Genomic DNA, 25,007 nt, shown 5'->3' on the forward strand with positions numbered 1-25,007 from the left:
CCTTCCGTCGGCGATATCGTTTTCACATTGTGGATGGCGCGGGTTTTAAGAAAAATGATGGATAGTAGTGGGTATGTAGTGAGTGGAGTTTAGGTCATACTATTGTTGTGTGGAAGTTTGTGGACCCTACTTCTATAAATGGAAGTGGAAACGATATCGCGGACGGAGGGAGTATATGTTTAAGTATGATCTGGGAACGGTAGCTTTGTATGTAATCCACGGCTGTATAGACTAATTTTGAGATTGCCTTATGAAGAACTTGTCATTGATTATTGAATTGAATTTGTCTAATTTTTTTAATATGTTGAAACCATAGCTCTGAGATATTTATTCTTAATAGTTTTCTTTCTTCCTGCTTGGGTGATTTTATTCCCTTTTTTATTTATTTATTTTAATTGTTAAAAATCATACCTTATTTTTTGTCATCCAGCTAGAAAATAATAATTTAGAGCAATAATCATTAGGAATCAATCTCTATGAAATACGATCTTGCTTATTGTTATACATAAATAGCACTCGTGCACTTGCGGCGTGTTAATAAATTATCGAATAAAAATTCTAACAAATAAGATAAAGTAATTATAACCATCTCAGCGATTGAAAGAAACTTACTATAAAATAATTCCCATAACTAGAAACGAGAAATTAGTTGATGTACAAACGTTTTTAAACGAGAAATTCAGAAACACATGAATATGATCTACACACGTTTTTTGTTTGCCTGTTATACTCTCTTATATAGCATTAAACTTACGGACAATAGTAGAATATGATATTTTATTACAACCATTTTTTATTGATGAAAATAATAAAATGTAAAGGTGGAATCATAGTAGATGGAAGATCTCAATATATTCCTTGGAAACAACTTTGCCAAAGCGAAGCAGCCGTGGCGTAAATCATACTAGTTGAGTCTTGTTGGCAAGGGTTATGAGTTCTCAAGTCTTCAACAATTGTATAGTAGCAATCTTCACTAATCTTTTTATTAAGTATCACATCGCAGCAAACGCCCTTTAAAGAAGGTACAGGTCTTGTGCATATGTCATCCAAAAGTCGAGACTTGCATTCCGGCCGCCAATTTTTGTAGCATCTTTTCAGGTCTTTAATCGGCCAAGTTTCAAACGCCTCAATTTCTTTTGATACAATTAGCATTACCACCAAAGCTATGATCCACATCACCGTATTTAATTTTGGTGTATTCATGCTTATATGATTTTTCTTTTCTCTTTTCAATCCTTGTCTTTTTTATGAAATATTACTTCGTTTTGCTTCTATAAATACAACCCAGCTTATTAAGACTTTATTAAATTATAGGAGTCGAAACCTACATTAATATAGAAATTCACACTACGCTCATTAAAAGTTAATAATAGGTTAACTTATAACATATGATATCAATACTTGATCTAGAAATTAATGATATATAGGTTGATTAATTGCTCTAGAGAAAAGATTAATTAAGAAGCCATGCATTAATCGAACAGTTGGTATTGCATGCGACTCCCTCATAGGATGCGGCTGGGTTGCCCCGACCCACGTCCAGACCCGACCTGCGCACCCTGACCCGCGCTGATTTGACCTATATTACATTTGTTTATTATAATTGTTACTTTTAATAAGTATAAAATATACATTTGTTAACATAACTTATGTAAAATATAAGTATTTAACTTCATTCAATATGAAGTATTATATTTTCTAAATCATAAATCCTGTAAACTAAACCCTAAACCTTGAACATTAAACCCTAACCCTTGAACACTAAATCTTAAACCCTAATAGAAATATTTACTTTTAATAAGCATAACATATACATTTGATCGCACAAATGTACTCCATATCTTATGTTTATTAAAAATAACAATTATTATAAACAAATGTAATAATTTTGGGTGCGAGTCAAAGTTTCAAGTCAGGGTGCACGTTGGAGCGCGGGTCAACCCACCCGCACCCTATGCGGACGTCCGCACTCAATAATAATATGCGTTAATCGAAAACTTGTTCCCTTTTCCAATCCATTAATTGACTCGATATACTACGTTACGTATATGATACTTTTTCATTAAAAAATCGAAATGCACTAGACCAGCGCACTGATGTACAGTAGAATTTATGTATTTTTATTAGGTGAGCGTTGGTGAATTAAAAGGATAAAAACGAAAAATACAATTTTATACCTAGATGTTTGACTTTTTAATTTATGTAATAAATACTTTAATTTACAATCACATTTAAAATTTACAAACCGAAATGACAAGGGAAAATAAATATGAATCCAAAACAGTACGCAATAGTATAATAAATAAATATATATTTAAATATATAATAAAATGTAAAGATTAAAAATTAGTTTTTTATTAAATAGGCTAATATGGTATCGTACGTGTTGGCTTAACAAAATTCAAAGATAATTTTTTATAAGCTAACCTATTTATTAACTTTTAATGCACAATGTGTGAATTTATAATGATGATGATGATAAATACTTATGTAGGTTTCGACTCATATCATTTAATAAATTCATAACAAGTTGAGTTGTATTTATAGATGCAAAACGAAGTAGTAATATTTTATCAAAGGGACGAACTAATTTTGACAATTAGGAAAACTGTGTCACATGGTTTTTTTTTTTTTCTTAACACGTAAAAAAATTGGTGTCTTGAACATACCAGCTATAGAGTTAATTAATGAAAAAGTAAAGCAAACTTTACTTTCTTTGCCATAAGTTTTGTTTGAATACTTTATTTTAATTGGTCAGTCCTACCCAACTCAAATCGCTCAATGATTTTTTATGCATCCATATTTTTTCGTCCATTTTTTTCGACCAATAAAAATGATATTTTTACTAACAAATGACATTTTTATTAACAATAATACACAAATGATACTTTTTATAAAAGCAAATAATACAATACAAATGATACTATAAAAATGATACTTTTAATTAATATATGCAAATGATAATTCGTAAATGATACTTTGTATAAATCAAATGATACTTTAATTTGCATAAAAACAAACTGATACTTTTATAATAAAATCAAATGATATTTAGTATTAAAAAAATTAAATATTACAAATAACACTTTTAATCCATGCAAATGAAGTTTTTAATACATGCAAATGTATTTTTGAATGGACCGAGAAGGGTCATGGCAAGAGAATTTAAAAATAAAATAAAATAAAAATAAATAAATAAACTTGATCTGACCGGATTGAACCGGTCCGAACTAGATTGTCCGCACCGTACACTACAATTTGTGAAACAATTTTTTTTTTGATGCAATGGTTTTCAAGATACCATGTGAACCAACACTACAAGAAAATGCCGTCCTAAAGACCAAAAAAATAGTCGCAAATTACAAAAATATGGTCGTTAGCTTCGCTAACGACCATTCAGTGGAGTCTCTGTTTGCATCGTCGTCTACAACATTAAAGACCGAAAAAACGGTTGTCAAATTAATGACCATTTTTTTTGAATTTACGACCGTTATTTCGGTCATTGAACTTAGGAATTGGTCGGATTTTTACGACAAGAGGCTACTATTACTAACTATTTTTTCAGTCGTTAACTAACTAACCAACGTGCATTTCTACAATGCATTGTCCTTGAAAACAACATAAATTCATGGAGTTGCATTCGTTATCATAAAGTAATTAATTAGGAATAATTTATTTCGTCATTGTAATTTTACGACTATTATTATTATTCCCTTCGTCCCATAAGACCGTTCACTTTTTGCCATTTTGGGACGTTACACAAGAGTGTGCATTTTCTTTTTTTGGATATTTTCTTTCACTAATAAAAGTGAGCCCCTTCTTCATTAATAACACACTTACCCTAAATTTTGATTTTAATCGTGAAATATTAATATAACTATTCGCTTCGGGTCGGGTCAAGACGGACCTGACCCGGCCGCATACTATGCGGGTGTCCGCACATAATAATTTGTGTAAAATAAATATGGCCACATAGTATTAAATAATACTAGCTAAATTATAATTATAAAATTAAATCATTGTTAGGATCTCCAAAGAAAGGAATAAATGGAAAGATGAATTAATCAATTTAAAACATATAAAATATATGCTCTAAGTCTTACTACATAACACAAGATGCTCGTATTTATATGTGGAGAGAAAAGAAATAAAAATAGGAAATTACATATATATATAGTCGCGCATCAAATTTTTGTTGTATCTATAAAATACTAATTATTTTGTGTAGATGATCGTACGGTGCAAATCATTGAAATACTTTAATAAAACACTACAATTGTATTATTACATTATGTGAATTGTCATTTGTCCACAACCTGCAAACATCCACACATATATTGAATCCATTCTGAAATTATCCAATACAAAAATTAATTGAAGTTTGTGATGACTTTGATTACTCTTTCATTGCATTGATAGGAGAATAATATATTTCCTTATTACTTTGAAAAGAGATCTCACTAAAACGGTAAAACAATAATTTCACGAATTGACTTATAACCACCATTTTTACATTTATAGAAGTCTTGTACTTTTGGATCTTTAGTTAATCCAACACGCTTTCATATTAATTACTACCATCAATTTTAACATAAACAAATTTTCACCTAAAAAAATGAAAACAATTTTTTTTATTAACTAAAAAAACTATTAATTCAAATTTAAGCTTGCACTACTAGACTTAAAATAAGCTACGAGTCAAATTAATTAGGATTCTCACTTTCAGTCCAAGTTCGATCCGTAGGTCATTGTAATCACGAAAATAAACTTGGTATCACGAGTGCTTATGAATATGGTGTGGTGACTTCTAAAGGGAGAAGATAGCGAACATGTGTTTATGATTTATTTCGTTTTTTTTTTTCAGGATGAATAAGGATTGTAAAATACTAATTTCCATATAACGTAAATTACCATATCATATCTTAACCATAACAACATATTTTTGGAAGATACACTAGGAATTCATAAGTAATTATTTCTTATGTATTACGTTTTTTACCTAATGAACGTTATCTGATTTTATTGAACATGTATCACAAAGTAACAAACAACTCAGTTGTCTGTTATATTTTTTTAATACGTTTGTTAGAATTATATAATGAATGTTAACTGATTTTTATTGAACGTGCATCAAAAAGTAACGAACAACTCCCTTTGTTCGTTATATTTTTTAATATGTTCGTTATAATTATATAATGAATGTTATCTGATTTTTATTGAGCATGTATCACAAAGTAATGATCAGCGACTCCTTTGTTCGTTATATTTTTATTACGTTCATTAGAATTATTCGCAAATTATTCAATGAAATAAAGTTGTAACTTTTCTGAAAACCTACCTATTCGAATCACCGCCACTGATAAAAAAAAATTTAGTTATAGTATATAGGATCACATAAAAATAAGTTAAATCTAATTAAAGGAACCCAAACTAAAATCTGATCTAACTAAAGGAACCCAAACAAAAATCCGTTCTAATAAGGATCGAGTCTAATTTAAATCTAATTAAAGGAATCCAAACCAAAATATTAGTGTTGATGTAGACATATAAGCTTTAGTAGAACCACTGATATATATATATATATATAGGGAATATATATATATAGGGTGCGGTTATAGTGAGAACCACACTTATCGTGAGAACATAAGAACCATTAAAATCAATGCATCTACTATATAAATTAATGCATTCGCTATTAAATTTAATGCATCCGAAAATAATAAATTTTTTGCTCCCTTCAGGATTCGAACCCAGGATCTGCATTCATCCACTAAGATGATGCATCCACCGTAGATCTTGATGATCGAATGGTTTAAAATGGTTCTCTGTTCTAATTTTATTTAGTGGTTCTTATTTGAACCTCTCCCTATATATATATATATATATATATATATATATATATATATATATATATATATATATATTTGTTCATGCGTTTTTGTTCATGTATATTATATATTTGTTCATTGGTTCGCACATGAACATCGTTGTTCATCAGTTCGCACATGATCCTCTCCCTATATATATATATATATATATATATATATATATATAGGGGAGGGCTAGAATAAAAACACTCTTAAGTGTATAAAATATAAATGATTTTCAGCCCTTAGATCATCAATATCTACGGTTGATTCGTAACCCTTTTGGATGAATTCGTGGTCCTGGGTTCGAATCCCAAAGGTAGCAAAAATTTATTTTTCACAATTCGTAACCATGTTGGATGAATTCGTAACCCTGTTGGATAAAATTCGTACATTAAAAAACGTTTATATTTATATTTTAAGAAGTGTTTTTACTGTAGCCCTCCCCTATATATATATATATATATATATATATATATATATATATATATATATATAGGAAGAGGTTCTAATAAAAACCTCTGTTAAAATGAGAACTAGGAACCTAATCTTGACCTTTTAAATATTAGATCTAATGGTTAGTGATGAGGACTGAAATATGCACCAACGCTGTGCACTATATAATGGGAACATTTCTATTTATGCTTATGATTAGTGTTATTATTATTAAGCTAACCAGTGCAGGTTTAATTGAAGACTTGGGATAGTAAAAGAAATAATAGAGCTTCCGGCGTAGGCAAGCAAGCATAGGCGACTCAGACCAAGGTCAATGTATTAAAGGGGCTTAAGCCCAATTATCTTAGTAAATGGGCTTGAGGCCCTAGGGCTTATTTACATGCTTATAAATAGAGACTTAGGGGTGGGTTAGAGGAGGATTATCATCTCATTATTCATTCATCTCTTGTAAAATGTAATACTCTCTCGATTATAGTGAAAAATCCCCAACACCCCGTGGACGTAGGTCTTCTCGACCGAACCACGTAAATCCGATGTCGTTTACAGCTTTCTAGTTTAGGTGTTGGTTTCTCGTTTTACCAGTTAGGATTTAGTCAACAAAAGAAACTGTGCATCTATTATATTTTACTGTCCACTTAAAAAATATGCAATTTATGCAATTGAAACCAACAATGCAAAATACTCAAGCAAATCGAAATTGTGCATCTATGCAATTGAAACTGTGCATCTATGCAATCGAAATTGTGCATCTGTAGTTTAATCTCAGCCCTCTATTTTATTTAAATCAATGTCTTTAAATTGGTTCCTAGTTTTCATCTTAAGAGAGGTTTTTATATTAACCCTACCCTATATATATGGTGATTAATGGCTAGAACCACTGCAGCTTAATGGCTATAGAGCTTTAAAAAGGATATTGTGTTGTCCGAAAAATAGCTAGGGCTCAATGTCAGTTATATCCTAGAGAAACAATTTTATATCCAATAATGAAATATTTTTAAACTTTATCCCGATATCACTTTTCAGTGCCAAGAAACACAATTGGGAAACGAAGATAAACACCCTAAACTTCATACCTCGAGTTTTCGAACCTAATTCTCAATGTCGTTTTATGACGTCGGAAAATGATCTCGGGATAAAATAAAAATTATTTGTATTCAATGATTTTTATTTGAATCTGTATATTAATTGTCATTATCTTTTTATTGAAATAAAATTTACACCAAGCTCAATTATTGGAAGAAAATAGTCGATGAAGTCTGAGTTAGAAAAGGAGATTAAATGATGATCCAAATTTATTTTTTCCTTAATTAAGTTTACGAGATTTACTAGAGTGAGTCATATCACTCATCAAAATCAAATGGTCAAAGTTAGTCAGTCAACTGCAATTCTATCATCTCTCTCTCCTAAAAGAAAATAGCTATGACAGTATCCCATTCCCATCTTTAATTCACTAATTCTACGTTCTTTTACGTACGTGGATTATAGATCACTACAACAAAATTCACCTATTAGGACTTTCATGAGAGTCCTATTATATGGTATAATAGGACTTTCACTACTATAGGACTTTCCTTAGGAGAGTCCTATTTGCGCTAGTCACTATATGTGTAAAAGGACACTCACCATAATAGGACACTCAAGAAAGTCCTATGACATGAAGCTTGCAAACTCATTTAGGACGATCAGGAGTGTCCTAATACAGTTTAATGAAGCTTGCAAACTCATTTAGGATGATCAGGAGTGTCCTAATACAGTTTATCTTATGCTATTATATAACATCCAATTTTGCCTACAATTCGTATTACATTCTACAAGTTGATTTATTACCAAAAAAAGCTGCATGTATTTATAAATGTTGCAAATTTCAATAAAGTTTCACAGATGCATGGAAATGTAACTAATAATTCAATAAAACTAAGATATACTACAAGATTTACGTTCAAATCCAATACATTACATCATGTGTCCAAGTAACAAAGTTTCACGAATCACGATACAATCCTTGTAGAACTCTTCACCCAAAGTATCCAACTCAACAATGGCTTCCTCTAAAGCCTGCATAATATGAATAAGTTACATAAGTTCCAAGCAAAAGATGATTTTCCAACAAGATCAAGAACTAATTAAGCCAATTAATTTAATAATATGCCTACATGCTTTAGACAAGAATTTTCAGAACATGACATCAACTTGAATGTCCATGCAATAATTACTTACAAGTTTTTCATCAAGTAAAGGATAACAAACAGCAAATGAACTGAGCATATGGCGCCCTAGTTACAGAGGATGGAAGATACCTGAGAGTAAAAGCGTTTGAAGTCCAAGAAAAGATGTCTTTTTCTCAATATAATCTGCATGGTCATACAGAGACACTTATAATTCCTCCACAAGATAAAAATCAAAGCAATTCTAAATAGCAATTAACAGAGCAATCAAATCACTCAATCTGCTTGTTCCCCTTTTATACAGCCAATGGCCCAATACAAATGTACAAAGAACATATTGGCACCAGTGAGTAAGAGCTGAACAAGCTGTAATTTGGCCTTCTCTCTCCACAACTATAAAATAATCCAATGCTTGGAGTAGCTGCAGCAGACAGAAACAAGGTGAATCATACAAAGATATTATGAAACAAAAGTCAAAATAACATAAAGACATATCACATCAATCGTTCACTGCACTACCACTATCATTGCCGAAATGAACCAATCATATCTATTTTGTTTCAAATCCAGCAAATTCATTTTCGTACCAGATTTAACATACAATGCTTAGCCAATCAAAGAAGTGCAAGTAAGTTAAGCAACTGCTAGACTTACTTTGAAGCTGAATCAAGAAGTGTATCTTGCAAATTTATAAGTTCTTTCATGTCTTCCAATCTCCTATTCTAGCGCAAATCTGCTCTCTGTATTAAAGAAATGAATAAATAACAGCCAAGTAGTGCATTGAGAAAATAAGTAGAGATGATACTAGGAAAAGAAAGAAACGAAGAGGCAAAGAAAGAATAAAGCAAGTAATTAAACAGTACAAAAGGGACACACTAAAATTTAGTTTGGGATAATGGTTATCATAATTGAATAAAGCAATACAACTGGAGTGAGATAACAGAGAATTATTTAAAGTTATTTAAGTGCTATCTTAATTTATTCAGTTTCTAGGTTTACTTTTATATAATTAAGGGTCATTATGATTTTAGTTTTAGAGTTTAGCGGCAGAGTAAAGGAACTACTGAAATAAAAGATTTACTGATACATTCACTGCAGGAACCGATCTGTTACATACACCCAACCCAGAACAAGGAGCATCCAGCAGAATTTTATCACCTTTCAAGCAATTGCTATCCTGAAAATTTGAACACAAAAATAAAAATGATTAACATTTCCTTTAAAAATAGTTTTACTTAAGTAAGAATTTCCCTTACAAGCGCATGAAGATCAGCATGAATGGTATAGATAACTTGATCAAGTTCATGCAGCTTGGCGTCTCTTTGAGGATTCTCAATCGGCCTTTGTTTACATCAACTGCACTTAAGCTACCCGATAAGAATGTCAAGATAACATCACTACTGAAAGATATAGTTCTTACCATGATCAAACTTGTATTATATTTTGCAATGATAATATGATCATTAGTTTTGCAAAAAAATTGTTCGTAGCATTAGTCCTAAGATCTAGACAAATTGGTACAATTAAATGATTGTCCTAAATTATAAATAGACATAGTAAGCAGTCATGTTAATAAAATCTACAAATTTCTTTTATGTTCTGAAACCATTTTTCTTTAACAAATCAGTTACCACATTCTCCAGCATTGTACCTTGGCCCTTTAGACATGAGGCCATGAAAAGAGTCTTTCCGCCCGGAGCTGAACAACAGCTAATAATGTTATCACCAAGTTTTGGATCCACAACTGTAACCACCAATCCTGCGCCAAAATTTACAACTCTTACATATATTGTGGTCATGAGCCAAATAGGGCAGAAGATCAAAGACAAAGTTGAACAAAAAAAATTGAAGACTAACTCAAGCATATAGGTGATACCTATGTATAATACCAAGTGCACCGAGAATATTATTGAACCAAAGTAAATAAAGATGCAAAAAGATCTAGATAAAAAAAATTAAATATTTAATATTTTTCTATAAATTAAAATTAACGAAGATTTTAGCATTTGTGCTTTTCTATGAATAATCTACTAAGAAGGAAAGGCAACAAATATACTATTCAAACAACTATATCATCATCACCTTTCAAATACCCACGAGTAGCATATAATAATTGTATCCAATTCTAAACTAAATGCAATGGAACAACTTTATGAGTATGTTAAGTGGAAAGATGTACATCACATATAGAAGAAATCGAAAAACAAAAAAGAAATGCACCATACCAAAGCAATAGAAAGAGTCATCGGTCCCCGCTAGAGGATTGATCGAGCTGTAACTGTTAATGGTGAACCACGATCTTCTCAATTAAGGAGACGGCGGCTGTGAGCAATAGCTACGATGTTGAGGTCGCCGGGAAAGAGTACCAAGAGAGAGAGTGCAGTAGTCTCAATGAGAGAGACGACAACATCGGTGGTTACAGCACGATGGGGCAATCAATAACATATGTCTGGCAACAATGATGATGTTGAGGTCGTTGGGGAGGAGTAGCTAGAGAGAAAGGGAGCGGTGGTGGCCTGGCTCTCGATGGTGAACGGCGGAGGTTTTGATCGATCGAATTTGTGATGGGGATTTTGGTCGCCGGAGCGGTTGCAGGGTTAAGCGGCAGACGAGGGTTTTCAATTTGGGGGTGAATTGATTTTGAGTAGGTTTCACTTGTGGGGGTGAGAAACCGCATAGTGTTTATTTGTGTAGGTTTGATTTGTTTTAATTTTTTCTTAGAAATTTCTTTTTAGATCAGAAAAAAGAAATATTTTTAATTCTATATTTATCAATGAAACAAGGATATAGACTACATAATGAAGGTCTTGGTAGTCTATACGTGCAAATTCACACTTCATATAAGGCATTTATAACCGATAGTCCCATTACAATGATAATAGGACTCTTACCATGTAAGTGTCCCAATACAAACGTCCCCATAACCTTATTTTGTCGTAGTGGATATTGGAGTTTGTGTGAACACTAAAATGGCAAAATAATAATTTTATGAATTAATCTTGGAAACTGATCATACGCAACTAAATCAGTCAAACAAATTTTCACCAATAAAACATATACAAGTGCAGAGAGTGGAACATCACAAAAGAGGAAGAAATGTATAGGAATGGAATGGGCATGACTTATGCATGGGCTTATAGGATTTCTTGAAGTTATGCCCATTGTCAGGATCTCCAATAAATACCATGTTACATAAACTAATCAATTGATATATGAATAAACTCCAATTACATTGTCAGGATTTCGATGACTAGATAATGAAATTTAATTAAGGGAATAGGAGAACACTTAACTGTATAGGGATATGTCAATAAGACAAGACAAGTCCATTAAAATTTTTGACCTTACAAGACAAGTAATTAAACTAGATAAAAATTGGAAAATACTGAATCCACTATTTTGAACTGAAAGTGAGAATCCCAATTTGACTCACTAACTTTTTTATTTTGTTTCAATCTGATCTCATCTTTTATTTTCATGGATCCATTCTTTCATATTCCTTTTCTTCAACCACGAAATTTTAAATAAAACAAAATTATATTTCTAATTTCATATGATTTTTAATAATTTATTTCTTAAATTTTCACAATTCCAATATTATATATATTGCGAATTACAAGAGGTATCTAATATATAATCAAATAAGCAACTCACACGCATGCGGAAATTACCCGTACGCAGGCGGAATTGAACCTAAGACCTCTCACAAATGAGAGTATTTGGATGCCTCAGCTTTGCTACTTGAAATAGGCCTCATCGACTCTTAAATTTTCACAATCTTAATTAGAAATTGTGAACTATTGAAACATATATTATGAGGTGGTTTTGGGTACAACCGAGTTGCATCCTTATTTAGAGCCTGACCTGCACCCTGATCCGAACCTGTATCCTGACCCGAACCATATAAATAACACTATTCTGGTTGTAGATCAACCCGGTTATACCCAAGTTTTGTCTAGAATTAATGTGTGTTTTGGGGCCTAGCTACCGATGGTTATTTAATGCTTGAGTTTAAATTAAGTTTCACCTTTGAGTCCACCTTGGCACAATCATTAAATTTAATATTCATATTAGGGGGAGGGCTATAATAAGAATACTTTTAAGTGTATAACATATGAACAATTTCTGGCTGTTGGATCTTCAAGATCTTGTGGCTTCAAATTATCCTAGAAATCATACATAAAATACACGCATGGAAGTTTAGAGGAGATTATTGTCATTTACCCAAATCATGATATGTTACAAAGATTTGCTTAATTAATTAAAAATTTATTTCCGTGTCTTATCAAATCAAATCTTTAATAATTCATCTTTAACCTAAACGCCATTGCTTAGTTTACAGAAAAACAATTCTCTTCTGCTTAACGTCAAACGTGAAAAATAATTCGTGCATAGAACGAAACATTTTCTTATTATATAAAAATATAATTCGTAACAAAAATACTTTCAATTCGTAACATATAATGAAAATTTTCCATGTTCCATATTAAAGATTTTTTCACAAACCTATACATCCAAATTCCAAAAACTGCACAGGCCGCCGCAACTATGGAGATGAAGCAGTCAAGTATTGCGCTTGCTTCATCTTGGTCAAAATTTAATTTCTGTTCACGATATCTGTTTAAATATTTCGTGTGGAGGACGTTCCAAAATAGTTAACTTATCTTCATCTATTAATTCGTAACATCATTATTTATAATTCGTGATTACATTGAAAATTTCCTAAGTTACAACGTTACTTCCAGTTCGAGCCTAAATTAAACTTGCAAAGTATTAAATATAATTTGTAACAAAAATACTTCCAATTCGCTCATAGAATAAATTTTTTCCACTTTACATGAAAATATAATTCGTAACAAAAGTACTTTCAATTCGTAACAAAAATTTTCGTAAAGGATGTGTGAAAATGCCTATTTCATATGAAAAATTTGTAACAATAATTAAATTAATTCTGATATGGAATAAAAATCTTTCCATATCCATGCCCGCTAGAATCAGAAAAGACAGTGAAAGACGTAAAGTCAACAGTAGCATATTACATTTTAAAACTTTGGGCGGGTTTTGTTACGAATAACCATCCAATGTATTAAAATTCGATCTGGGCCGTTGATTTGAGATGGATGGATGGTAGGATTTTGTTCCTATTTTATACACTTAAGATTGTTTTCATGGTAGTCATTCCATATATATATATATATATATATATATATATATATATATATAGGCGAGAGCTAAAATAAAAACACTTCTTAAAATATAAAATATAAACAATTTTCAGCCTTTAGATCATCAAGATCTACGGTTGATTCGTAACCCTTTTGGATGAATTCGTGGTCCTGGGTTCGAATCCCAAAAGTAGCAAAAATTTATTTTTCACAATTCGTAACCATGTTGGATGAATTTGTAACTCTGTTGGATAAAATTCGTACATTAAAAAACGTTTATATTTATATTTTAAGAAGTGTTTTCACTGTAGCCCTCCCCTATATATATTCGTCATACCTTATACCTTACCTCTAATATGGAGAAATCACATATTTTTATCTTACCTTTACCTATGATATATATACGATTATATTTATCGTACCTTTGTTTCGGTATAACGTACCGTGTTTTGATATACCGCACTTTCGCGGTATATCAAAACAACCGATATACTGAAATTGATAAAACTTGATACGATATTACCGATAACTTATTTTTCTTAAACTTGCTTGCCTAATTAACAACATCTAATAATTATAATAATGTCATAATAATTAAAATATACCAGAAGTTAATAAAAATATATATATACACTGTAGTATCCGTTTTATCAACTCGATCTAAAACGTTCAATTATTTATTTTCGCTTGATAAAAAAAAAGTATTTATTTTCGCTAAGTGGATAATGAAATTTAATTAAGGGAATAGAAGGCCCAATACTGAAATTTCCACTAAGAGAATTCTAATTTGATTCGTAGCCCAATTTGAGCCCAGCAGTACAAGCCTTATTCACTAGTTTATTATATTTATACTTTTTTCATGCTAATCTCATTTTCTATTTTCATAGATACATTCTTTCCTATTACTTTTCGACCACGATATTTTACATAAAATATATTAAAATAGTATTTGTACTTAGTGTTTTTTTTTTAGGGAAATTTCTACTTAGTTATTGGATATAATATCTCTTCGTGTTTTTGCTTGTATGCATGTTCCCTCTTTTATGCATTAACCCATATTCCACCATGCATGCCTATGGATATTTTTGTTTCTATTCGTTTTCCTAGTTTATTAATTCTCAATTCGAATATATTAATCACAATTAAAATTTAATGAAGACATCGAACTATCGTGTTCCATATTAATCACAATTAAAATTTAATGAAGACATACAAACTATAGTGTTCCTCTATGAAAATCATTTTACATAATCATTTAGGATATGTAGTTCCATATTTGGCTCCTAATCTATGATATTTTTTCATGAAAGACTTGATGCGACGTCCAGAATGGAAAAATTCACCATCAGTAGTCCCTTTTGTAATGGAACGCAGGCCACCACGATCACAACAAATGTTTTGGTTACGGAAGTTATTCTGCCGGCAAAGCATATAAGCAGTGTTCCCTTGAACTATACACAGTGGTGGAGCTTGAAAATTTCGTTAGGGGGCTGAACTTGTATGGGAGCTGAACTTCGAGCCAAAATTTTTGGTTAGCCCATATAATTATTATATATATATATATATATATATATATATATATATATATATATATATAAAAGTAATATAAACAAACAATATTTTCACACATTAAATAGATCTAGTACACTATAAATAACTTAAGAGTAAATACTTGAAAGATTAATTGTTTCTGTTTGAGAAACTAATGACGTTTAATTTCGATATGTACTGTTTGATTGAAAATATTGCAAAATCTTTTCATTATCAATTGTTGAGAAAATATACTCTCAATGTGCATGATTAAAAAGGTTATCTTATGGTTTAAAAAAAAGGTAATGTTATGTTCTTCTTTCTTCTCTTAATTAAAAATAAAATAAAAATGAAAATGAAAATTCGGGGGGTGGGCTTTAGCCCCTCCTAGCCTCCATATGGCTCCGCCACTCTACACTCAGTCCAACAAGAGCTCTGCCCCTGGCGGCGCAACCTCTGAGAGTAATCAGATTGTTGGTATTTATACTGCCGTCAATTGTTTCCACTTCAACTTTAACATCCTAAATTTAATTTGAGGGTATTTAAACTAGCTAGTCTAGGTGAGGGTTTTCTTCATCAATTCCAATTTGGTTTTTTAATTCCGTCGTAATAATAAATATCTTTGTTGTGTCGTCTATTAATAAAAGATTTGTTAAGTACGTACTCTCTTTTAATTGTGCTTTCATACTCCTAGCATAACATAATTCATATATATCGTGCAACTTACATCACCTAGAAATCTAAACAATGATCAAACCTCGTGACAACTTCATCAAAACATTATATCTAGTTGGCCTTTGAATTTTTTTCACCCTATAGTTAATCGCATCGTCTATATTCATAGATCCATTGTTTCTTATTTCTTTCCAGCCACGACATTCCAAATAACATTAAATTATATTTCTACTTTCGAATGATTTTTCTTGGAAACGATAAATTATTGAAACATTAATGAAACAATTAATCAACACAATATACATAACAAGACAAACAAACAACATTGTCTCATTAGATTTTGATCAAATAATGATGATATACAAACTCCTCTCATAACAAAGATTCAAAATCAGTTGAACTAAAATCAAAATATAACTTGTCCAAGTCTATGCCGTCCAAGTTGAAATCGTCCATAATCGCTGCCTCTAGAAACCCCTCACCACTGCATTTAGGTCTCTTGCAACCTTCTTGCTCTATGTCTCCGCCACCTCTCTTCCCCGTCGTTGTCGGAGTTCCACTGTCGATCAACGGGAAACAAAACGGCGCCGGAACTTCAGACGCCTTCTTGATAGTCTTGGTGATCTTGCACAACACCAAATCGGTGCTCGTTAGCCCGGTCGCCGTCAATCCGGCGTCGGTAAGAGCGTACTCGTGCATGTTCCAATGTCCTGAATCCTTGTCCGCCGCCTTGGAACATTTAAACGTCAGCATTCTCATGCATCCGATGATCTCGCCGGTGTCGGAATGCGTGATGTCTTTGGGGCCGGTTTGGCCGCTCCACGTGCCGCAACCGGCTATTCTGGAATTCCGGGTGGACTTGGACGTCGCCTTGGTGAGTTTGGTGAAGACGTAGATTGTTTTCTTGGTGGCGCCGCCTTCTTTCTTGGTGTGCCAGTAGGCGTCGTCCGCGTCGGAGAATACGTTCCACGGCTCTGCACCGTCGCCGTAGACGTCTCTGTCGAGGATTCCGTCCCAAGGTAACTCAAAACCCATTATCTTTGCATACAAGAAACTTCCAACCAGCTCTTCTTCCGTCGGTTCGAAACGGAACCCTATCGGAATAGTATTCATTATCTCTCTCGTTTCTCAAAAGGTAAAAGAATTATCTCTCTCGTATCTCAAAACGTAAAAGAATTGGAATGTAATCAATTTTCAGGTGAAAATACAAGTATATATCTATATATAGTTTTGGTAGCCGACTTTCATAAATTGTTGGATTAGGTTTTAATTGTTGTGAATTTGTGATGCAATACAATTGGTCAATAATTTGTGAATTAATAGTTTTGGTAATATATACGGATATTAATAGTTATGAGTTTGTGATACAATATACAATTGGTAAATCATTAGCTAGATACATACTGTTATATCTATAAATACGAGCCGTGGGATATTGTTCAAGTAAGGTGGTATTCAATATTTCTGCTCTCTATCTATAAATACGAGCAGCGGGATAGATACACGACCGGGCCTTGCGTAAAAGTTTGTGTGGTTAGAGTATAGCGTAGCAAAAATTTATCTCTTAATAAAAAATGCCTAAATTGTACAAGATGCCAAAAAAAGAATTCAGGGCCAGGACTAAATTTCTGGCTCCGCTACTGGTCAGCAGAGAGAGAGCTGACATCATTTTGAAATACTGTTATTTTATGTTTTACATATATTAAACTCAATTATTTATATAATTTATTCCTAAAGTTTTTTTTTTTTTTTTTTTGGAGGGAGGGAATGGAAAAACATAATCCGGAGAAGCTTGATATGGCTGAGAAGGATAATTTAATCTGTTTTAGGAGAGAGATAATGCGGAAGTCTGGAGCCCATATATCAGCAACTTTGTTTCGTCAATTTGTATTTTCCAATGAAGACGAATTTCTTGTCATCACAACAAGAAAAGAGCATAAAAAAAAAGAATCTCACCAAAAAAAAAATTATTACTAAATATAATTTCTAAATTTGGGTTGTAGAAATTCTACAATGTGCTCTACATCTGAATGAGGAAAGAGCTCTAGCCATATGTCACTCTCTAATATATTCTCCCACTCTTAAATCAGAGTTTATTTAATTAATTAAATTTCAAATATTAGATGTTATATATATATATATAGGGGGCCGCTCCAATGAGACCCCCTAATTTTAGTGAGATCTAAGGCACGATCTGATGCGTTTATTTTATCAATCCTATGACTGATATTGTATCTGGAGGGTGATTTTTTTTCGCAGGGTTCGAATCCTAGAGGGAGCAGAATATTTTAAATTTTGTTATTCATTAGTATATACTGCATTGTTCATCAGTATATACGACACTGTTCATCAGTATATATGTCTTATTCATTACGAATTTTTAAAATTTTATTTTTCATCATTATATATATCTTGTTCATTAGATATACGTTTTGTTCATTAGTATTATATGTCTTATTCATTGTACTCATGTTACACGAAAAATAGGGGGTCTCACTGGAGCGCGCCCCTATATATATATATATATATATATATATATATATATATAAAGACATTTTTCTTATTGAATATATGAACACACATGAAAAGATAAAAATTTGTAGGAATGAGCTTACTCCACCAGTAAAACTTGAAGACTGTTGAGACAAATATATTATATATATTAACAGCTGGTCTTGGGTGCAACCGTCGCACAGTGTGCGACGGGTCCGCCCCGACCCGCGCCCGCATTCCAGACCCGAAATCCTAAATCCTAAATTATTACATTTGTTTATAATAATTATTACTTTTAATAAGCATGAAATATACATTTGTTCGCACAAATGTATACTTATATAAATATAGGTATTTTCCTTCCTTTAATATACAGTATTATATTTTCTAAACCCTAAGCGTGAACACTAAACCCTAATAGGTGTAAACTAAACCCTAAGCCTGAATACTAAACCCTAATAGGAGTATTTACTTTTAATAAGCATAAGATATACATTTGGTCGCACAAATGTATACTTATATTAATATAGGGTTAAGGTGCAGATAGGCCCCTCAAGTGGAGGCCCTTAGAGCGTTTCAGTCCCCTTACTAACTGTGTGTGCAAATTGGCCCCCGAACTCAAAAAAACGGTGCAGATCGGCCCCTCTGACTTAACACCGTTATGGGCCGTTAGTCAAGGGGGCGATCTGCACCGTTTTTTCAGAGTTCAGGGGCTAATCTGCACATTTTAACTTTTTAATTAATTCATCTCTCTCGCTCAAAATTTGATCGTCGTTGTCGCTGATTCAAGCTCCGGTGAGGCCGGCGGAGGGCGCCGGCCCTTTCTTTCTCTCTTGGGCCCTAAACCTCGGAGCTCGCTCGACTGCACACGCTTAGCGTCAAGGACGAGCCCTAATTCTCCTATTCCGTCGGAAATCGCCGCCGCATTATTCGGTGAACCCGCCGCCTGGCTTTTCTCGATGAGGAGTCGCCTAGCTTTTCTCGATAAGGAGTCGCCTCTTTCTCTCAAATCCGGCGAAATTCGGTGATAAAGGCCGACGATGCCCGTCGCCATCTACACTATCGGCGTGCTGTTGAAGAAGGACGCCTCCAAATCAGAGACCATGGCCAACATGATCTCGATCTCGATTGGGGTCACGATCACCACCTACGGTGAGGCGAAGTTCGATTCGTTGGGGGTGATTATGCAATTGGGGGGCGGTGACGTTCGAGGGAGAATTCGAGTTTCCATTTCGATTATGTGATTTTTGGGAGCAATGACGCCAATTTGGAATTCCCGATTTGGGGCTTGGGAACTTGATTTCGTGATTTTCCTCATCTGACGGCGATTGACGCCGAAAAAGTTGGTCGGAGAAGATGAGATGTGATTTTTTTTAATGAACGGTGTGCAGATTATCCCCCGAACTCCAAAAAGAGAAAAGGTGGAGATTAGCCCCTGAACTCCAAAAAAACGGTGCAGATCGCCCCTCTGACTAACGGCCCATAACGGTGTTAAGTCAGAGGGGGCGATCTGCACCATTTTTTTGAGTTCGAGGGCCAATCTGCACACACAGTTAGTAAGAGGACTGAAATGCTCTAAGGGCCTTCACTTGAGGGGCCTATCTGCACCTTAACCCATTAATATAACAGCTGGTCTTGGGTGCGACCGTCGTACAATGTGCGACGGGTCCGCCCCGACCCGCGCCCGACCCGGCCCGCATTCCAGACTCGAAATCCTAAATCCTAAATTATTACATTTGTTTATAATAATTATTACTTTTAATAAGCATGAAATATACATTTGTTCGCACAAATGTATACTTATATAAATATAGGTATTTTCCTTCCTTTAATATACAGTATTATATTTTCTAAACCCTAAATTCTATAAACTAAACCCTAAATTCTATAAACTAAACCCTAAACCCTGTAAACTAAACCCTAAGCGTGAACACTAAACCCTAATAGGTGTAAACTAAACCCTAATAGGAGTATTTACTTTTAATAAGCATAAGATATACATTTGGTCGCACAAATGTATACTTATATTAATATAAATATTTACCTTCATTCAAAATAAAACATTATACATATCAATATACATTTATATGAACAAATGTATATATTATGTTTATTAAAAGTAACAATTATTATAAACAAATGTAATAATTAGGAGTATGGGTCAAACCCATGCGGGTCAGGGTTCCGGGTCAGGAGGGCGGGTTTGGAGCCGGGTCGACCCGTCGCACACCTGTGCGACGGTCGCACCCAATAATTTGCGATATATTAATCATGCACTGACAATTGGATTCCTCGTCTACATCAAACTACAAACTTATTCCTCCACATGAAAGTTGGGAGTTGCCATTGCCAAGCTCCGCACTTGTTGGCTCCCCATGTAAATTAAACCCTTTTGTCTTATCTTATCTACCATCTTTTTCAAAGACACTGCCAATGATTCACTGCAATTATTTCTCCAATTTCTACAAGATGAAGTTCCTCAAGGCAACGTCCACCATTCCATATCAGTAGAATGACAAGAATTTGAGGCCTTCAACTATTTCCCACCTGCGTCTTGCAAACTGCCCATCTCTCACTTTGAGCTTTCTTCCAAATCATGGAAGATGAGAGACAACTTGTTGAGTGCTGGTGGTGGAGTAAAACCTAGCTATACCCCATTACATTAACTTCAAAGTTGGGACCTGCCAAGCTCTGTACTGCTTCCTTCTTATGCAAGAGCCAAACTTGAACATGAAATGGAAGATCTTCCCCTTGTAATTCCACTTGTTCTTCTACAATCTCTTTCACACACATCGCCACTGATTCGCTGCAGTCCATCAACCATATCTTTTGCAGTGTTGGTATATCTCCAATTTCAGACGGGATCTTCTCCAACTCAGTTAAATAATAAAGATAAAGCTTCTCAAGGCGTGGAAAGACGATGGAGCTCGCTTCTACGGTCCAATGCTCCAAATTAGAACAAGAAATCAATTCCAAGTATTTGAGGCAAGGGAATTGGCCTTCAACCATTTCCTACTTGCCTGTTTCAAAGTATCCTTTCCACAATTTGAGCTTCTCGAGAAGAGGCAATGCACCTATCTTTTCCAACATTCCTTGCCATTCAAAGTCAACATTCATTTCAAGAGTCAGACTCTTGAGGGTTTGAGGGAAGGTCAACTTATGCAAAGAAGCAAATCATACTCGCGGAAGATGTATAGGGATTCTAATTTACACAGAGATTTAATATTGCTCAGACAATAATAATCATCATGGTTGATTCCCTCTCTCCCTAAATAATTTATTCCCAACTTCTTGACATTGGGAATTCTCTTAACCACGTCTTCATCGAACATGAAGTTATGTGCTCCCTTAAGTACCACTAGATTCTCCATGGCGACAGCATTGTCATTCGAAGGATCTGGGAGACACAATTTTCCTTCACTAATCTCAAAATGCCTCAGTTGATGCATTTTCCAAATCTCAGTAGGCGCAGTAAAGTTATGCGGACAAGAAACGATCAATGTTTGCAAATTCCAAAGGTGATTGAACAAGGAAAAGACCGAGGACATGCTTCCAACTTTAACAGCGAGGTAGCGCAAGTTAGCATCAGACACAAGGAAATTCACATAGCTTTCATCTTCAAGATAAGTACGAGATTTAAATGCATGTATTATCCTCAACAATCCATAATTCGGACATTGCGGAACTTTCCCATATTCACGAATAATGGAACGCGCATGTGACATAGATTGCAACTCCTCCAATACTTTCTTCTCCCAAGTGTTCCTCGGGATAACAATACGACGTTGTTTATTTATGCCTTGAGGACTAGATTGCCCTATCACATGATCTTTTGCCTAGGTTCAAGCATAAATCCCTCAGCAAATCATGAATTTTGACAAATTTTATGTTTCCAGTACACCCCAACTCATCAACTATAATGAGATTTCTATCAACCAACTCCATTAAGAACTCTTTGGCAATAGTTTTCAAAATTTTGCCATTCGTTGGTTTTACAAACCCTTCTGAAACCCATAGCTTCACCAGTGTTGAGACTCTAACCGAATGGTCCTCTTCAAACACTCCCATGTACAAAAAACATGGTTTTAGATAAATTGGCAAATGATTATAGCTCATTTTCAACAATTTCAAGCAATGCTTATCATTCTCCAAATTCACTACTGAACTTAAGTTCTTCCTCACTGATTCCCAACATCCTTGAGTGTGTTCCATATTTTTCAAAATACCTCCCACTACAACAATTGATAAAGGAAGTCCTCGACAATTCTTAACCACTTTCGCCAATTAAATGTAGGTTGTGATAATAGAAATACATTTTTATATAAATATTTATTTGATGAAGTTTATAAAAAGTTGATGTGTTGCATCTGTTGTTAATCGTATATCGATAATATTTACTCTCTCCATCTTTCAAACATTTTTTTTTCTATTTTGATTCGTCCCCAAAACATCTTCCTAACCTATTTTTGGAAACAATTTCACTAATTATTATTCTTACAATTTCACTTTTTTGTGGGACTCGTTCTCCATTTTCACTAACTATCACTCTTATAATTTCACTTTTTGTGGGATACATTCTCTATTTATCAAATAAATAACTAAATTTTATTAAAACTCGTGTCATCCTCTATTAGGAAGATGTTTGGGGAAGGAGGAAATATTAAGTTTGTTCAAATTCTTTAAATTTGACGGATAAGAAATAATTTAACTAAACATATCATCTCATATGAACCTAATAAGACCAGATAATCATATGAAGCTCTAAAGACCACATATGACATTTGAACGTCAAAATTTTGAAAATCATATTCTTTGGAGTTTGAAATACCACATCTGAATTTTGAGCATCATCTTGTATGGAGTTTGAAGATTATAATTTACTTGTGAGTATTATTTTGTCTAGAATTTGTGAAACTATAATTAAGTTATGAGAATAATCTCGTCTCAAACTTTAAACAACATCGTCAAATTTGAAATCATATTCAATCATATATATAGTTAATTATTTAAGTAAAGACATCTACATATAAACGTAATATATATAGGGAAGAGCTAAAATAAGAGCATTTCTTAAGATATAAAATAAGAATAATTTTCAGCCCTTAGATTATCAAGATCTACGGTTGATTCGTAATCATGTTGGATGGATTTATGGTCCTGAGTTCGAATCCCAAAGGTAGCAAAAAAAATTTTCTTCACAATTCATATCTTTATGCAGCGAATTCATACGTGTTCTACATAAAATTCATACATTAAAAATTGTTCTTATTTCTTATTTTAAGATGTGCTCTCACGGTAGCCCACCCCTATATATATATATATATATATATATATATATATATATATAGGGTTGGGCTAGGGTGAAAACACCCTTAAGTGTTTAAAATAGGAATGGATCTTAACCATTGGATTATGTAATCTGACGGTGAGGATTTAATTTTATTCTAGATATCAATTCTTATCTAAATAACTGTTGATTCACGCATATCTATCAAAAAGGGGGAATTGGTCATTTAAATTTATGTTGTATATCTTCAAATCTTTGATTAAAACCGACGCCGAGATTGATGTTGAATAAAAAAAGAAACAAATCTTAAATTCACTGCAGAGGAAAGATGGCAGCACCTAACAAGATATGAAAATTCATTGCGAAACATATCACTTCCAATCAAAATTAATTAAAAAAATCGACAAATGGGATTAACCAAAAATTGTAGGGTTAAATTAATTCATTGCCCATTTTCGCCGTCTGCTCTCACTTTATCGTTTTAATTTCTGGAGTCTCTCAAATTAGGGCAGAAATAATTACTCGATAAAACTAAAACAAGGTAGAAGATTGAGGGTTTGTTTGGTGATGACGAGGACAAAGGGTAATAAAGCAAGTGACTTTCGAGTGTGTGCTTCAACGATTTTGTGTGATTCACGTATTTGTATTTTCAATTCACCAATTTTTTGGCCATTCTGTTGTTGGAATTTTTGATTTTTTGTGTCCGAATCTTTGTTGCAGATAAAAACAAAACTTTCTTATATGTCTCGTAGATATGCAGATAAAAGCAATGCTAAGGACAAAGGGAAGCGAATTTTGGTCGATTATGATAGTGAAGATGATAAAGGATGTAGATTTTGGTGGAAAGATGAATTCGTAGTTGGATGTGCATGAATTCGGCTGATATGCAATATGAATTAGTCATGTAATTCATCTGAAAGTATATGTTGATTCATGAGAAGATCTAAATAATTTGATAGGTGCATTCAAGGTCTTATATTGTACGAATTATGTATGAAAGTTTTTAGAATTGTCAATGTGATATATATAGGTTGTATTATGAGCATTCCGAAATTTATTTTTTGTTCATGATTTCAGGACATATCGTTACGAACAAGAGCAAAGGAATTGTCATTCCTTTGTTTGATCTGGGAATGGGAAGAAGTAGTTACACCATGTTGAATTACATCATCTGCATAATAAAGAAAACACATATTAGGAAAAAAGATTGTTTATGTGCAATACATACGTTATTGCTATCCAAAAAAGTAGGTTTTGTATATATTTTTGCTTCTGGAATTATATTGGGCATAAAGAAAAAATATTCTGGAATTATATTGGGCATAAAAAAGAACGTGTTAAAATCAGAGGGCTAAGTTTGAAGCTTGAG

At 33.1% G+C, this 25,007-nt stretch overlaps 1 protein-coding gene and 1 long non-coding RNA gene across 3 annotated transcripts; both read right to left on the reverse strand.

Annotated features, from left to right (window-relative positions):
- Window positions 1-8,211: 8,211 nt before the first annotated feature.
- LOC131003365 (uncharacterized) lies at window positions 8,212-11,176 on the reverse strand. Of its 2 annotated transcripts, none has more exons than XR_009094612.1 (6): window positions 10,714-11,176; window positions 10,140-10,247; window positions 9,745-9,844; window positions 9,143-9,665; window positions 8,621-8,909; window positions 8,212-8,378 (listed from the first exon to the last, which is right to left on the reverse strand). It is a non-coding gene; the product is annotated as an uncharacterized LOC131003365 (long non-coding RNA). The 2 variants fall into 2 exon arrangements; XR_009094611.1 differs by having other exon boundaries at window positions 9,745-9,855.
- A 5,054-nt stretch (window positions 11,177-16,230) lies between these two features.
- LOC131003353 (NAC transcription factor NAM-B2-like) lies at window positions 16,231-16,893 on the reverse strand. The gene has a single exon (XM_057929873.1). It carries the CDS (start codon window positions 16,891-16,893, stop codon window positions 16,231-16,233), a length of 663 nt encoding a protein of 220 aa, XP_057785856.1.
- Window positions 16,894-25,007: the final 8,114 nt, after the last annotated feature.

Source organism: Salvia miltiorrhiza, unplaced genomic scaffold, assembly GCF_028751815.1.
Source record: "Salvia miltiorrhiza cultivar Shanhuang (shh) unplaced genomic scaffold, IMPLAD_Smil_shh original_scaffold_209, whole genome shotgun sequence".
NCBI lineage: Eukaryota > Viridiplantae > Streptophyta > Magnoliopsida > Lamiales > Lamiaceae > Salvia > Salvia miltiorrhiza.